Here is a 17,265-nt window from a genome sequence, read left to right as displayed (position 1 = left end):
ATTTATAAAAAATTGACAGCACACACACAAAAATCTCATCCTTGGAAGTATTTTCAAAATGAAAATGTACAGTGGTTTACCCAAAGCTTACTGTGGCTCTTTGAGACAGAAGGTGGTTTGAGAAGATGTCTGTTGTTTCTTGATTTTATGATCCATGATCAAAGCATACAGTATAAGACACAGCAATGAGTCCTTTGTAAGGGTTAAAAATGATACCCTTCTATTAGTAAATCTACATCTTTTCCTTCGCAATCAGAAGACTGACACCATAAACTCTTGATATACAGGTAAGTTCTTTAAGCAGTTCTCAGATGTTAATACACTAACATACAATGTTTAAATTGTGGGGAATATTACCTTCCAAAGCAGCCATGGCATTTGCCCTCCCTTTCAATATAGTTCCATAGGCCGATGGACTTTCCATTCAAGAAGGCTTCCCCCATGCAGCCTTTGAAATGAGTCACCTTCACAGCGGGAGACTTCTAAAGTAGATGAACACACAAACATAGCCCATATATATTTGGTGAAAAAGAATAAATTCTCTAAATGAATGAAACTCCTCCCTGAAAGCTTATATCTAACAGATCCAAATTTTGAGAAACCATTAAAAAAAAAAAAAAAAAAAAAAAAAAAAAAAAAAAAAAAAAAAGCACACACAAAAAAACCAGTTTGCAATCACTGGATTTCCTTCCAATGATGGAATACTAGAGTGAGTGACAACTGGATGGATCTTAAATGATCATCTCAGTTAGTAGGGTCGCTGGAGAGGAGCCTCTTTTATAGTGAGGAACAGACCCAGAGAATGTGTGGTCAGCGGTGAGGGCCTGGATGGCACAGAGACCCATATTGTCATGTGAGAGCATGAACTAAATCCACACAACTCAACATGGCTCCATGAAAGGATAACTGGTGTAATGAAATAAGTACAATGCGCTCTTCCACTAAACACTAATTATAATAGTATTTGTCTACCACTAGAGTTAGAATAGAGATAAAGAAACTTTACAGAAATTAATGTGAACTATTGAATGCCTTGTTTCATCATTGGAAGAGAAACCCAAGTAGCAAAATGAACCACTGACTTCTTTTCCATTTATGCTATTTACTAAGTACAATCCTTTACCTTACAAAACCAACCCAACTCTGCTATGAACTGTCATTAAGCAAAATAAGAGAAGCAAAATCTCTTCATCTGAGTATTGAAATATTCAACAATTATACTAATTTTCACTGAAATATGTTTGACATGTAACATTGTATAAATGTCAAACATATTTCAGTGAAAATTAGTATTAAATTTAAATACAGGTAACATCAGCCAATCAATTGTATGCAGATGAATGTTCATAGTGTTACCTTGACTTGTCCTCCGAGCCCTCCAACAAACATCAGTGTTGAGTTGTTTATATCCAGAACGTTAGCTGCTCCTATGGATTTACTTGTTTTTGGTGGTGGCTTTTGAGTTGCGCTCATTTCCTTTACAGTCAATGAACCAATGTTTCCAAACCTAAGGGTCATAAAGAATGGCGAAAAGAACAAAATTGCAAGTCAGCCCGCATATGTACATACATGTTTCATATCCAGCCTCCATCTGCTTCTCCCCATGTCCACTGCAACAGCTCCCTGCTGGTCTCCCTGCTTCTCATCTTTCCAAACTCCCACCCTTAGTTTCCTCTACAAAATCTAGGAAAGCAGTCTTCCACCATGTAAAACAGTCATGGACAATAGGTTCAACTATATTTGAAACTGTTTACTGCCTTTAATATGACTTCTTTTTATTGATAACAAAGCAAAAGACAAAAATTCCTAACAACACACCATCAATAATAAACCATAATGTTACAGAAAAGTAAAATATATATATATATATACACACACATACACTTAAAGCTGCTTGCTTAAGAGTTACCTTTGGAGAGAGACTTGATAAGGAAGAGTTTTGCTTGTGTTTGTTAAGAAAACCCATTCCCCACTTATATCCTATCTTCTGGCCTCTCTGCCTGCATTCCACTGCCAGCCACAGGGGACTCCTACCACGCTGCCTTTACTACCATGTCCTGGGCAGTAAACATTTTACTGGGCTGGCTGCCTCAGACATACCTACCATTCTAAAGGGAACATAAGCTTTTTAACTGTTTTCTTCTTTTATTGTTGGTTTGGGTAACAATGTTTATTTCTTCTGTAATAAGAAATAAAATTAAAAAAAAACACACCTATTTCTAAGTGGTCTTCCACTGTAATCTAACTTCCTAGAAGTTTCAGACTCATATGATGTGAAAAACATCACATACGACTTTAGATACAGTTTTAGGAAGAGAGATGCTGGAAGAGAACGTTCTCCGTTACCTGGTTATGTAGATACTGTGCCATTTGTCGTCATCAATTGGGAAGTCTGGGAATTCCAGCCGTGCTGCCCCGGAGCCCAGGTCCCAGAGGAAGGCCACTTTCCCTCGCCTCATCTCCACTGCCAGGAAGTCAGGCTGGGTGCAGGGGGTGAGCTGGCATGAGTTTACAGGCCAGACTGCTTGCATGACTATTAAAACACTTTAAAAAACGAGTCCTGCCCCCTTGGAGTGGCACAGTGTTTGAGTGTCAACCCATGAACCAGGAGGTCATGGTTCAGTTCCCGGATGGGGCACATGCCTGGGTTTCACACTCGATCCCCAGTAGAGGGCATGCAGGAGACAGCCAATCAATGATTCTCTCTCATCATTGAGCTTTCTCTCTCTCCCTCTTCCTTCTTCTTTGAAATCAATAAGTATTTAATATATATATTTTGAAAAATAAAGAATTAGTTCCTACAGCATTTTTTCTACTCATTAAAAAAAACAAAATAGCATCTTGTTTTGTATTTAATTCCCACCCCGCCTCCCAGGAGCTGAAGCAGGACTTAGAGCACTGAGAGTGGTGGCCACACAGACCTATTAGCACCTCACCACCCTGCAGTGCAGGGCCCTTCACAACGTCTCCCATAACATTCCCCAGAAAGGCTCAAGAGTGTGTGTGTGTGTGTGTGTGTGTGTGTGTGTGTGTGTGTGATCACTAGTAGTCTCCAGGGAGGATGAGGGATGGCATTGCACTTGTGTATGTGCCCAGTCTGAGAAGGGATTAAATGAAAGTGAAATACGCAGTAAGAGCCATTAAATCCCACATCAGGAGTTGCATGTATTTTGCACCCTAGCTCCTAAAAAGACATTTCTGGTAATCTGGGCTTGCCAATATTTTCTGCGTAAACAGAGACAAGACTTCTGACCCAGTTCCCCCATAAAGCCAGCTATCAATGGCTTTCCACAGGGGATTTGGCCTTTGGGGACTACTGGGATCTGAGTGGGTGGAAGAGCCTGGGTGAAGCATGACAATGGTGACAGGCCTTAGGGTCCAGGCTTCCACTTTGGGTAACACCCGCCAAGGTCAACCTTACAGACCCAACGCTAAACTCAGTGGCAGCAAAAGTCACAGAAGGCATTACGAAATGTTCATCGAAGCCACAGCTTGTGATTATGATTGCAAATGGAGACACTTTTCCTTCCTCAATGTCACTTTCCCTCTCACAGATATTATATTATGTAATTTATTTTTAATCTAATGCTACTAGTTTAGCAAAAGGTTAGTTCCCTTAGAAGAATTCGTGATTTCACTAAGACCCTATTGTTTTTTCATCAAAAAAGAGTCGATTCAGAAAACACATGCATTCATAAGAGACGTATTGCTTTCTGCGAATCCATACTCACGCTGGTGCTGCTCCCGAGGTAGAAGAGAAGGTTATCCGGTTCGCTCGTCTTAACGTTTAGTGTTAAGGTGTTGTAGTTGGTTGAAGAGATCGGAGGCTGGTAGGCCCGGATACAATCTCTGTCTGCAGACACAGCAACTTTAATCTGCAGAAGGAGAAAAGGTGGCCCAATCACTTAATGACACATTGGCCGCGTACTGGGGGCTCAGACATGCTAGTCCCAGGCAGACTTTCACTGTCAGGCAGGGGCCTCTCCTGGCAGCATAGAATGCTTCAGAAGTGAGAAATCAGGTAGTGGTGAAGAGAAATTTATTTGGTAAAGTATTTAAATATGAAAAAGTCAGTCTTGGAGTTTTAAAAGTGTGTTATGTAAAAACTCGTCTATGTCTTATGAGATTTAATTCCTTAAAGACAAGGAGCTTATCCAAATTATCTTGGAATCCTTAGTCCTACCACAGAGAGCATATTTGATGATCACTTGTTGAATAAATGGAGGGATTATCTACTTAGTCTTTCACAAACATTTCTAGAGCAAATATTACACATATTTCTCTAAGTAATCATTTGCATATTTAGCATATATTTCCCTAAGTCTGTATTAACCAGAGCATTTGGAGCCATCTGCTGGGCTCACATTTATTTGGTGACTGGAACTAAAACAGGTGGAGGTCAGAGCTCATATAAACCTATAGCCCTGTTCCAACAGTGAGGTCATTTGTGAGGGGAGGGGTGTCAAAGAGCTGGGAACTCTTGTATCTTGGCTAGAAAACTTAGGTGGCTAAACATTAGACCAGAGATCCCCAGCAGTGTGACAATTGATATTCTCTCAAGATCTTATTTCCCTGAAACGCCTTCCCTCCAGAGCACAGCAATGCCTCGTGCGATGGGTGGATGGCTGACCACATCTCAGTGTGTGCTTTTCTGGGTGTCAATTTTCTCGTGGATTTAGTGACCTGGATGAATGCAGCGTTTGTTCATATAAATTTGTTAGGTCAGGCTCCTAGCTGATGGGCCCAAACTGCACAAACATTCCAAAGAATACTTGGGATTATTAAAATCCACCTTGGTAAAATGATGGAAATAACACCATATGCCACTGATGAAATGCAGAGTGATGTTAACCCTTAACACAACCATTAGCTAATAGTTATGAATCTATAAATCTAAGCTACAATTACAAATTTCCACAAAGACATAGAGATCTCCTTGCTAGCAATAGATTGAAACATGTATGAAGGCAGAGATTTTTAAAAAAATGAGACTAATTAAATATACTTAAGTAAATATACTTAAGACTCTGCTGTGAGGAGTCTGGTATTATTCAGAGCAGGTCAGTAGACATTCCAGGGACGCGGTGAGACAAAAAGCCATTTCTATGGGAGTTATAGGACTTGGAGTTACGGAGAGTCTCAGCCAGGGGACACCGGGGGTCACTGGTAGCAACAGGGCCCCACACTCACCAAAGCTGCTTGTTTCCGGGCTTGGCTGATCAGCAGTTTAATTTCTGACAGGTTTCTGCTCAGGTTCTCTTCTAATGTCTTCAAAGGCTTCAACCGATCAAATAAAAGGTTGGCTTGTGTTTCCACCTCTTTAACTTTTTTCCCAGCTAACAAACCTAACAAATACAAGGTAGCAAAAAAGTTGGGGTTGGGGTGAAGGACACAGAGAAATGAACTGGTCATTACTAAAGCACTGGATAAAACAGGATATCTTAAGAATCAAATCCTTGACATTTCGGTACATATGTGAAGAAGGCCCCAGCACTGTGCATTACTGTAGGCCCTTCTCTCCCTTATAAATGGAAATCCAGATGTTAGTGTATTTTCATTCTGTTAGAAATGCTGTTTGTGAACAAGGCACCATTGTGCACTTGGCAAGCTCAAAATTGCACAATTGCAGACTTTCCTAATGGGAAGGGAGACTGCGACATACTGGTCATGGAGGAGTCCCGTAGAAGATCGTTTGCTTCCTGTAAGGTGGCATTGACCTTGGACAGGTTTGTGGATGTGTTCAGCAGCTTCTGACTCAGTCCCACAACGCTCTTCAGCGTGCTCACAGCACTCTGATTGGCAGATTCGGCCAGCCCTTTGATTTTGGTTCCTTTGTCTCTGACACCTGAAATAAATTCATATGCAAGTATGCACATCATAAAACGGGTTTTCTTGTGTTTAATGGCAATATTAAGGTTGCTTGTCATATGAGCTACTGCTGCCTTTTAGGGATAAATTAAATACTAATTTTGGTAAAAGCTCTCTGTATTGAAATGTGAGTTTAATACATATGGGACAACAAAAGCAGCTGCTAATGGCCATGTTCAGGCTCTCACTTAAGAAACTAAACTGCTTTATTTGGTCTCTTTTCTGTCATTCCCTTCTCATATCCATTAAATACCTCTTCAAATCATCCCATGTCTGCGTAAGAAGGTTTCAAAATTTAAACGTGTAGGTGGCATGGATGTGTCTCAGGCTAAAGGAAGTGGTATTTTTTCACATCAACTGGCTGCTAGATATAACACCCGAATACAGATTATATGGGCACTTAAGATAAATTGGAATTTTGTTTTTCTAGAAAAATCTGGGTGATAATTATTTTAAAAGGCACTAGCATTCATTTTAAAAGTGTAAATCACAATCACAAATGGGACAAACATTAACACTAGCAGAAGCTGGATAAGGAATATACTGGTATTCTTTTTACAACTTTTCTGCAAATTTGAAATTATTTTTCAAATAGTTATTTTTCAAAAAGTTATTTTTAAGTATTTAATCAACAAATATACCATGTGTTCTCAAAAAGAGAGAGAGGGGGAAAAAATCCACATCAGAAAATGCCCTACTGATTTAAGATAAGAAATTCAGAGTGCTCAAGCCCAGCTCCCAAAGGTGAATCAGCAGATGGAAATTTAGAGATATTTGGGCAACTTGTAAGACTTAAAAAAAATTCTTACTAAGAAAAATGAGAAGATTGAGGGAATGTAAATAGTGTATATACAGCACAATTCCTTTGTATTACAGTTTGTAAAAGTTATTTTATTTAAAATTTTAATGAATATTACACTTGTAAACCCTCAATATTAAAGTGAACTATTTCAGAATGCTTCATTGCCTCATGAAGATTACCAAGCAAGACTTTTAAAATTTCCTACATTTATAATGAAAGCAGGAACATTCCTGCTCCTTTACTTGCTGACTTTTTTGAATGACACTTCTTTTAGTTAAGGCATGTGACAAGTGCATTGTAAAAGCCAGCAATCAGTATGGTAGCATAAAATCTCTAGTGCTTTTGTTTTTTAGTATAATTCTGATATTTCAGTTCAAGTATTCTGAACTTATTAAAAAATAGTGATCTTCACTTCCAAATCATATTCCTCTCCAAGTAAGAACTATCAATCCTGGGCTCATTTCCAGCAAAGGGCTCTTCATCAAACCGGAGGCAGAACCTCCTCATATTCATGGGTAATGGCTTTGCAATGAGAAGACATTAATTAAATCAAGAACCCCCTTTCCACTTACCTTCAGGAATCGCTCTCAGTATTAAGAGTGATTCATTGGTCTGCCTAGTAATCTTATCAGCATTTTCTTGAAATGTCTTTGCCGCATTTTTCAATTTCCCCAGTTCCAATGTGATACCTATTTAAAGGGGAAAAGCGTTTCCTTTTAAGCTGGCCTAATAAAAAGCTGCCTAGGCAAGTTTTATTCATCACTTTGACCCCTGTACAGATTGACAGCTTTCTACAGAGACCCTCCCCATATTGAAAGCTTCTCCAGTAAGACTTCGAGCCCCTGATTATAGAAATTGTGACTTTTAGCTTGCTCGATCATTTTCCTTACTTTGCTTGTTGCTCTTCTCACTAATATTTCTTCTTAAATTACATATATAATTTAATTAGAGCTCACTTTGAGGTGTTTCAATCACTCAGGCTTAAAATTGGACTCATCAATTTCCTACCTATATCTAAATTGTGGCCACCTTTCTCCTCTGGATTGTAAAACCCCAAACCGGGCTCTTGTCTGGTAATCTCCCTCCCCATCTTCCACCTGCTTCCCCAGCCAGGGCCCTCTGCTTCCTGCTCCCTTCTGACAACCCCTCCCCCCCCAGCCACCACCAACAGGTGCTCAACTCAACCTCCTCTAAGTCTAATCAAAGCTTCACTTTCAGCATTTCTGTTCATAATACACAATCACTTTGGATTCTGAACTCATGTTAAAAAATGAATTATTAATAAAAATCCTTGATGAACATGACCATTCTGCCTAAACTTTAATTGCAGGACGTTCACTATTTCATGGCCTACCTTTACTTGTATAAACTGAAACCATAGCCCATCAACATTGATGCTAGAGTTGGTGTTTAATGCTTTATGATTGAGAACTGTGTACTTTCTATATGGTGAGATGACAACAAATTCTAAACTGTAAGACTTACAGAGAAACAAAAATATATGCACATAGCGACACATGTACAGTAGAAGCACAGTTTCAGGACAGAGAGGTAGTCTACAAGGGGGGTGAGCTGTTTATAGACCACTATTTACTCTATAGTAAAAGATGACATTTTCGCTATACTAGAATATATTAAGGTGAAAAATACACTGTCTTACATAAAACTTGCATGTTTCTCTTACACAACAGAATTCTGCTGCCATTTTATTATGGATATACCAATTTGTTATTGGATAGCTCTTATATATACAATTTATTGCTTACTGAAACTCTTAAGAAAAGTGAAACTGCACAGGTATTTTCTGGGGAAAAACAAAACAAAACAAAACACATACACACACACACACACACACACACACAAAAAAAAAATACAAACAAAAAAACAAAAAAACAAACAAACACCTGACCTTGATGCTTTCTGCTCAGGCTCCTGCTTTCTTTTAGAAATTTTGAGCTGCGCTGGAGAGCTGCTTTCCCATTAGATTCCAGGGCTTCTGGGAACTAGGAAACAGAACAATTTACATGTGGTGACTGGAGACCAGGGTTGGATCCCGATGGGGATGTGAAGGCCACTCCATCAGAATAGCCTCCCATCTCATTCCAAACAGGGAAGTCAACTAGATAACAGGCAGGGAGAGTTTAATTGCCCTAATGCATGTTTAACGTACATCCTAACTTATGGGAGAAGAGAAAGAACACAAGCCATTTTTAAATATACAAAGGCAAAAAACACCCATTGAATAAAGATCTTCATCACAGGTAAGAAAAGATGCCTCAAAATTTAGCAATTACAAAATAGTCACGTAGATGTATAATACAGCATAGGGAAAATAGTCAATAATATTGTAATAATAAGTATCATGCTGGTTGGGTACTAGACGTATTGGAGGGATCATTTCAAAAGCTATATAAATATCTAGCCACTATACTGTACACCTGAAAATAATATAATGTTAACTGTCAACTGTATTTTTTAATTAAAAAAAAAAGATGCCTAGAGTAGGTATCAAGAAGCATTATCATTTTTATAATAAGAAATGGTGAGATTTTCCTCATCTTTACCTCACTTAGTCCCTATTCTTTATAAAGAAGTATTTGTGACTTTAAGAATGAAAACATACCACACGGTGGCAGAAGCCATAGTAAACAGATCCCACCAGAAAGCAGTGCTGACAAACATACGTTTAAGCCACCAAGTCTCTGCTCAAGCCTCTTAAGGAACAATCCCCCGCGGTGTCTAAAAAAGGAAGGCACCCATTGAAGCCCACCTGGCTCTTAGCAGGCTCACCTCAATCACAGTCCTGAGAGCATCTTTTGCCAGTTTTTCTGAGTCTTCAATCAGGCTCCGAATGTTGGAATAGATGTGGGTTGCGCTGGTTGCATTCAGCGACACAGATCTAACATTTCCAAGGACACTATGAAATCAGTGTATTTACAGGTGTTATGATAAACTAAAATTGGGCTTCCCCACTGTTCTTAAAAGCATCCTACTTTCTTTCCCATTAGAGCAGTACATCCACAAGGAATAACAACCTAGGGATTCCCCTTTGACTCCAAAAAGAATCTTAAGAACCAGTGACCACACTGTCACAACAACACTAAGAATGACTGTTTAATATCCAAGAAGAGATGATGGCTGTTTCCCATCTTTTAACCATTCATCTATTTCTTCCAGCTGCCCTCTTTTGATCTCTCATCAAACCCCAGTATGTGTCTGGGGTACCACTGAGTGTTTACATTTATTGTCATCTCTGCTGCTCGGCAATTGCTAATTTCCAAAAAGCTTTCCTAAGAACATGTAAGGCTGCTGAGTCTTATTTCAAAAGGCATACAACAATTTGTTGAAGTTCACTAGAGGTTTTGGAGGAAGATCAGATAGTCTTTCAATTATCTGAACTTCACTCTTACAAGTAGACAAATCACTTAGGAACTTGCCAACTGGTAATTGTGGAGAGCGGCTCCCAAGTGGCTAAGTGATACAGGCTTCCTGAGGTGCAACAAGTAAACAAAGCTTGATCAGGTGCATGTAATTGAGTAGATTTGAAACCCATAAGAATGTTGTAAACAACTTGACCACACCCCTATTTTGCCTCAGGGAATCTGGCTATAAAATAAAGACTCCACTTGCAGGCCATGATGCTGTCCCTCCATCAGAGAGGGCAGCGTCCCACCCAGACCCAGCTTTATTCTCTTGTCTGTTTTCTTAATCCTTCACCACCCCCTCAGGCTCACTGAACCTGGCTGTGCTGGTGCAGCGCAGGTAATGGTGCAATTTCATCCAGCCACTCTATCTTGAAAACAAAATTTGACAATCAATATCTGTGCCTGGTGTGTGACTCACTTCATTTTCTTCCCAAGGTTATTGAGTGATTCCCAAACCAGACATCAGCAGTTATTACTTGTTACAACTCGATTGGCAAAGTTTGGTGATTTATAAGTAAAAGATAATAATGTTATTCAACTTTATGTATCATACCAATTGCTTTTACTGCAGATACTAAGTAATAAATGTTTTGTTCTAGCTATGTATGTAGTCAGAAATGATGAAAGATGAAAAGAGAGACACTATCTAATTCCATTTTCTACTACTGATTCCTGTGGCATCTGTAGGCAGTAGTACTTAATGCAGCACATAAGTTATGCAATATTCTATCATATATAGGTTTTTTTTTTATTGTCTTCATGGTGTGATCTAATATTTTAGGGCAGTTTCCTCAAATTGGAAATATGTTTATTTTTCCCCTTCCACAAAACATACCAACACACAATCCCAGTGTGTCCAGACTTTTTCCATCCATAATTTATTACAAATTTTAAATAAATAAAGTTACCAATTAATTCAGAGTATGGTGTAAATTACTGATAGGCCTAAAACTGCAGTCAGCAAACTGAGGCTCGAAAGCCACATGCAGATCTTCTGCCCCTTGGGTGTGGCTCTTCCATAAAATACCATGGCCTGAGCAAGTCTATTTTGAAGAAGTGGCCTTAGAAGAAGTTTAAGTTTAAAAAAATTTGGCTCTAAAATTTTCAATCGTTGTACTGTTGATATTTGGCTTTGTTGACTAATGAGTTTACCGACCACTGGCCTAAAACACTGGTTCCCTCATTTACCACCTAGGGATATTTTTAGAAAATAGGTCACAACCCAGATGAATTAAGTCACAATCTTTGTGGGGGGGACTGGGAGAATTAGGTTGGACAAAGGCATCAGTTTGTTTGTTTTTAAATCCTCGCCTGAGGATATGTTCTTATTCATTTTAGAGAGAGAGGAGGGGGGTAAAGAGAGAGAGAGAAAGGTAGAAATGAGGGGGTAGAAATATTGATGTGATAGAATCATCTATCAGTTGCCTCCACCAGGTACTGAACCAACCTTTTGGCATACGGGATGACATCCAACCAACTAAGCCACCCAGCCAGGGTATGAAATCAGTATTTTTTAAGTTCCCCAGGTTATTCTGATGGTGCAGACAAGTTTGGGAACACTGGCCTAACACTGTACTTCTTATTGAGAGCCAAAAATATAAGTTTAAGTTACTGTAATGCTATGGTCGGCCTTCAGGCAGTAGAAGATAATCTGGGGTGATATGACACTTTTACAGGTCCAGGGTGGGCAACCAACCTCCATCACTGCAGGAAGCCAGACAAAGGATAAGCTCCAAAAAGGTAAGAGATACAAAGGAGTTAATGTCTTTGTTCTGTCCACATGCAACTGAGCACTTAGTAGGCATGGAGCAATGTCTTGATGGCTTGGTTTCGTAGCATTAAATTTTCTTAAACGCCTATTGGGGGTTCAGTTTGCATTCCTCCATCATACCTTTATGCTGATTGATGGTCAACTACGTTCTCAGATATGGGAGGAAATCCCACTCACCATGGTGAACAAAACAGGAATCTTCCATTTTTAGACAAAAGAGGAAGAGTGACTTAACATTGTGACCAAAACAGTCATCCTTATTCTCTTGGACCAATGGATCACAACCTCTGGAATTCCTGCAAAATGTGGTCTCACCTGTCCAGAGCTCCTGCTAGTTCCTGGAGCTCAGCTGCATGACCCTCGGCTCTGTAGACAAGGTCAAGCGCACCTCGTTTGGACATCTGCATGACCAGGTCATCCACGTGGTGCCTGATTTTGGCAGTCCACAAAAGCAGCTCATCCCGGTGGCACTCTAACTGCTACATAGATAAATCAATGCGGTGAATATATAGGCAAGTATTCGGCAGTGTGTGTGCGCATATTTATGATTTGGAAACCATAGTGTGGCTGTGCTGAGTAGAAACTTACCGCTAGCGCACTTTGTGCAGCCTTTGCATGTGCTGTGGCAGTGTCCAGCAGTCTCCTCCCTTTGGCGGTAAACATTGAGGTCACGTTTCGTTCCTCTTGAACACGCAGCTTTTTATCCTGTAGCAAAAATCACCTTTAAGGATGCTTCATAAGCAAGTCACCTTCCGAACACTGGTGCCAGACACTGCATGCTGAAGTAGTGCTAGGGGCTCCTTTTTTAAGAACCTGAAATTTGTATTATTTACACGGGAGAATTTGATTACTAGCTTTACCTGAGGAGAGAGCTGTTAAGACTCACATTGAACTCTCGCAGGCTGGCCTTGACAGTGAGCAGGAGGCGGCTGCTTTCCTGCGTCTTCGCCTCCGCTTCCCTCACCAGGTCTTCTGCTGCCTGCAGTTCACTGTTGTGCTTTGAAAGGAGGCTGCTTGCTGCTTCTTGTATTACCTTCAACTTTTCCTGTGGCTTCTGGTAATTTTTCTGAATTCGTAACAATAAATCTTCAGCGGCCCTGACAAATATAGATGGTTCACATAGTAATTCAATGAGCGACAAAGCCCCTGTCCACTGAAATGATAGCAGAGGGGTTTTACACTTCCATGCCTGGTTTTATAGTATGCAGTAAAGAGTTACAGTGGGCAGAAGGCTATGCTTTGAAGGGCCTGCTTGCAAGGTCTGTAAAATGTTCCCGTTGTTCTCTACCTGATGCCAGTGGCTCATTGCTTCCACAGTCTTACAGACAATGTGCTTTATGCTGAACACCTGCTTTCCCTCTGGGACGGTAGAATTTAGGCACATGCTGGGCCAAGGGTGCTCACAACACTGCCCCCGGTAAAAACCACGAATGCTGACCCTCTAGTGGGATTCCCAGGGCAGAAACGTCACCATATGCTGCTTCATGTTTGTAGCTGAGGGAAGAGTACGCTCTGTGCCCTCTCAAGGAAAGGAAGCCTGAATGGACACCTGAAGGCTCCACCGTGTCTTCTTCCCCAACCCAGCTGTGCATCCTTAATACGTTGCCATAGGTATATGGGCCATGAGGACAGCTCTACGCTGAGTCCTGAGGGTCCTTGTGAAACTGAATGTGACGGTGCTCTCCGGGACCCTGCCACAGGCATGGTAAGCAACTGATTTGTGTGCTAAATATTCCCAACAATGGGATGGCCACACTTAGCCCAAATTACCAGTTTTCTAAGGATTATCATTAAAAAGCTGATAAATCCCTACAACAATCCACAAAATTTGAAATAGCATAAGAACAGGGATTATCCATAGAAAATAAGAAAGTGGAGATCAGAGAACACATTTTTTAAACTTTAATATTTAAAATAAAAGGTCTTTTTAATAATAATTTAACTAGCAAATTAAAAAGAGAGAGAACAACAATCTCAAGAATAACTTTGTTCTAAATAAACACACATGACCAACAATGACAGAGAAAGAGTAGACACAGGGCCTAGCAGGTTAGGAGAGTCGGGGGCACTGAGGGTGCCAGGGGAAGAGGGGCCCTGCCTTCTCCCCTTCCTCTCAAATGCTCTTCAGAAAATGGACTTTTTGTAATTAGACTACGAGATCCTAGTGAGCAAAAACATCTCTATTGTTTTTCCTTTGTGTCCCCAAGTCCTAGCACAATATCTGCCATTGGGAGCTCATTTTGTTGAATGAACGAGTGAGCTGACTGTGGAAGAGTAATGGTGGGAGAGGAAGCCCCACAAAATGACTCCCATGGATCCCCAGGGAATCTCATTTCTAATAAGTGTCCATCAGCTCTTCAGTGTGGCTGTGGGAGGGAGCAACTGAGAGTCGAGGATGAGTGGGAAACGGATGGGTGAGGGGACTTTGGTTAGTGGGAAGGGGATGTTACTGGAATCAAATATTGATATATGACATTTCTACTTCACTGGGAGGCAGCGGGGAGCTAAGGAAGGATAGGAAGCAGAGAATAGCACAGCTGAGCCTGTGGTAGCCACCTTAAGAATGGATGGGTCCTGGAAAGAGGTACATGGAGATGTCAGCCTCTTTCCCACCAGTTCTTCCTTCTGTCATGCATGTCAGGTGAGCATGTGGGCAAAAGGTAGGGGTCAAGGCAACATGATTAATCTAATGTAAATCTAGCAGCATGGTCTCTGACTTAACGGCCCAATTCCACCCATTGTCCTTAGGGGATTGGGTCTCAGGATGTACTAGTATTCAATAATAAAAAGTGTAAGCTTAACTCTCCAGTGTGTTGCCAGTAGAAGTGTACATTGTTTTAAATAATCTTTTAGAAAATAATTTGGAAATGCAAATAGGAATGATCAACATGCAAATTCTTTGGCTAAATGATTTCACTTCTTAATATCCACCCTAGTAATATAATAATGTGAAATATAAAAAATATTCTTGTCTACAATGTCCATCACAACATTATTTAAAATAGCAAAATAGATTAAAAATAGCTAAAATGTCACAGTCCATAGAGAATGGACTTTTGTGTAACTATTTAAGCCAATATTTAAGATATCTATCACAACCCTGGAAAAAAAGACAGATTGTGCTATATTACATCAAGTAATAACTGTGTGAAAATACTAAGAAACATGCCTGAAAGGAAATTACAAGCTCCAAGTGACCATGTCTAACAATCCTTTGTGATCTGTCATTTCACACTGAGGTTTTCAATTAGAGTTTGCATAGCTAAACTGAATTATTTTAGCATAATGTCCATCTATCTTAGAGTTTATAGCACAGGTAGAAGCCACTAACTGATTTTCTTCCATGATAACTGCGTTATATTTTATCTTCAATAAATACAGTATCATGTTGCTGAAGAGACAGAGAGAAACAACTTATGGCATACCAGCACAAACAGAGATATTGGCACTGATTACAATTTTCTCTATTTGTAGGGCCTGGCAGTCTCTTCATTTACATGATAATAGGGACCCTATCTGGTGACATTTCTCCCACAATGAGAGCTTGCCTTCTTTTGCCTCCTCCCACAATGCCTTTCCCCCTCAATACTGAGGTTCTTTCCTCTAATTGGCTGTCTCATGAATGGCAGTATTTAGGGACTTACTTTAGTTCAAGGGTAGCATTTTGATGCAACTGCATGAAATGCCTTTTCTGCAAGGTTTCTAGCAAAAACGTCATGTTCTTTTGCATATTCTGAAGTGTGGAACTGGGTAGCTGGAAATCTTCATCCAAGGTCTGATTTAGAGTTGTTGCCTTTTCAATAATTTCTATGGAGAAAATTCATCAATCATTTAATAAGTCTCTCAAAAGTGGACAGCACTACACTGGAAGAATTTAGACCCTTCTTCAGTGAGGCTGCTCTGTTCAGCTGAACTGGTTGAACCTCGAATCTAGGCCAGGCACATTGTACATCCCAACACACTCTGAACATCTCCTAATCAAATAACTCATGGCAGCCCTGGTTGGGTAGCTCAGTTGGTTAGAGCATTGTCCCCATACACTAAGGTTTTGAGTTCAATCCCCAATCAGGGCACATACAAGAAGCTACCAATGAATGCATAAATAAGTGGAACAACAAATTGACCTCTCTCTCTCTCTCTCTCCCTCCCTCCCTCCCTCCCTCCTTTCCTCCCTCTCTTTCTCAAATGTCAGTAAGAAAAATTAAAATAAAATAAAAAGACACTCATGGGCTTGGGATTACTGTTTATTTAATGTTAGTTTTCCCTAGTGCCCTTACTCTCCGGAAGGCAGGGGGCTGTGGCCACTGTTACCTCAGCATTTCCTGCACTGGACACATAAAAGCTGTTCAACAAGTATTTGCTGCATGAATTAATCACCAATACTTGATATTACTCTTTCTATTAAGCATATTATTTATTCTAATAATTTTCTTATATTTTGCCCTATAAAGTCTGATTTGCATTGGATTCTGTACTCCTTATGTCCTTATACAATAATCCAAAAAGAAAAGCAAAAATATATTTCTTGTGGCTAGAAAACGAAAAAAAGCAACCTAAAAGTCAGATCAGAGGGGACATCCCGATCGAGTAGTGAGTAAATTACTCTAATAGTGTGCCTGCGCTTTGGGACCACACTGAAGCTCCACATCACACTGGCTCCTATTGTGGGCAAAGGAATGGTGTCAAGTTAGCGACTCACATGGCATTGCTGCCTTGGCATCCATTTTCTGTGGCCAAGAGGCCTGCAATGACCTTAAACAGACACTTGCCTCCTCATACAAGCACGTGCCCTAGACAGCAGCCACAGGGTCAGAAGCTATTGTAAGTTCCTATGGTGACAGTCCCTGTGATCAACAGTCTCCCCTGCCTCCTAAAACCTTCCCCTGTGTGCCCCAAGGACAAAACCCCTGTGGAGCTTACCAAAAGTCTGCCTTTTTGGTTTGGGCCTTAGCTCAGGAACCCCAAAACACTGTACCCAGAGAACCAAATAAAGCAGGTGCCCAGGTTCTGTCTCTCTGTCAACATCCCTGCCTTGACTTCTCCATGTTTCCCCTTGAGGCATGCTGGATACTTTCTGCAGGACCTGTGAGTAAAAACTTCTCTATTTCATTTTCTCCTATGGTCTGTTGTTGGACCTTGCTTCGCTCATCGTCTGGCACCCTGTGCACCACTTAACAAGTCTTAATTTGGGAAATTCATAACAGATGGGAAGGCACCACATCTACTTGATACTTAGGATGTAGGTGTAGCAAATCATATAGAAAATAAAGAAGGAAACATGCATTTTTTAGAAGATAAAACTCCCAATGAAAGACCACGATCTGGAAACATCAGGATCCCCAGTCCTTGGCTCTAGCAGTTGAGTGCAAGTAACACACATCTATTCATATGTTGCATAG

The 17,265-nt window shown here is 40.3% G+C and overlaps 1 protein-coding gene across 1 annotated transcript in view; it reads right to left on the bottom strand.

Moving 5' to 3' along the window:
* Positions 1-17,265, bottom strand: part of LAMA1 (laminin subunit alpha 1) — a 130,762-nt gene that overhangs the window by 22,299 nt on the left and 91,198 nt on the right. The window contains exons 36-48 of the mRNA XM_036419056.2: positions 15,511-15,673; positions 12,753-12,963; positions 12,455-12,571; positions 12,182-12,345; positions 9,461-9,587; positions 8,580-8,673; positions 7,243-7,359; positions 5,663-5,845; positions 5,191-5,345; positions 3,732-3,875; positions 2,347-2,480; positions 1,357-1,507; positions 358-482 (exon numbers count right to left, since the gene is read on the bottom strand). Coding sequence (XP_036274949.1) covers positions 358-482; positions 1,357-1,507; positions 2,347-2,480; positions 3,732-3,875; positions 5,191-5,345; positions 5,663-5,845; positions 7,243-7,359; positions 8,580-8,673; positions 9,461-9,587; positions 12,182-12,345; positions 12,455-12,571; positions 12,753-12,963; positions 15,511-15,673 — 1,885 coding nt within the window. The remainder of the gene's footprint in view (positions 1-357; positions 483-1,356; positions 1,508-2,346; positions 2,481-3,731; positions 3,876-5,190; positions 5,346-5,662; positions 5,846-7,242; positions 7,360-8,579; positions 8,674-9,460; positions 9,588-12,181; positions 12,346-12,454; positions 12,572-12,752; positions 12,964-15,510; positions 15,674-17,265) is intronic.

Source organism: Pipistrellus kuhlii, unplaced genomic scaffold (genome assembly GCF_014108245.1).
Source record: "Pipistrellus kuhlii isolate mPipKuh1 unplaced genomic scaffold, mPipKuh1.p scaffold_m20_p_6, whole genome shotgun sequence".
Taxonomy (NCBI): Eukaryota; Metazoa; Chordata; class Mammalia; order Chiroptera; family Vespertilionidae; genus Pipistrellus; species Pipistrellus kuhlii.
Note: the sequence above shows the minus strand (reverse complement) of the source record. Positions and strands in the feature narration are given on the sequence as shown.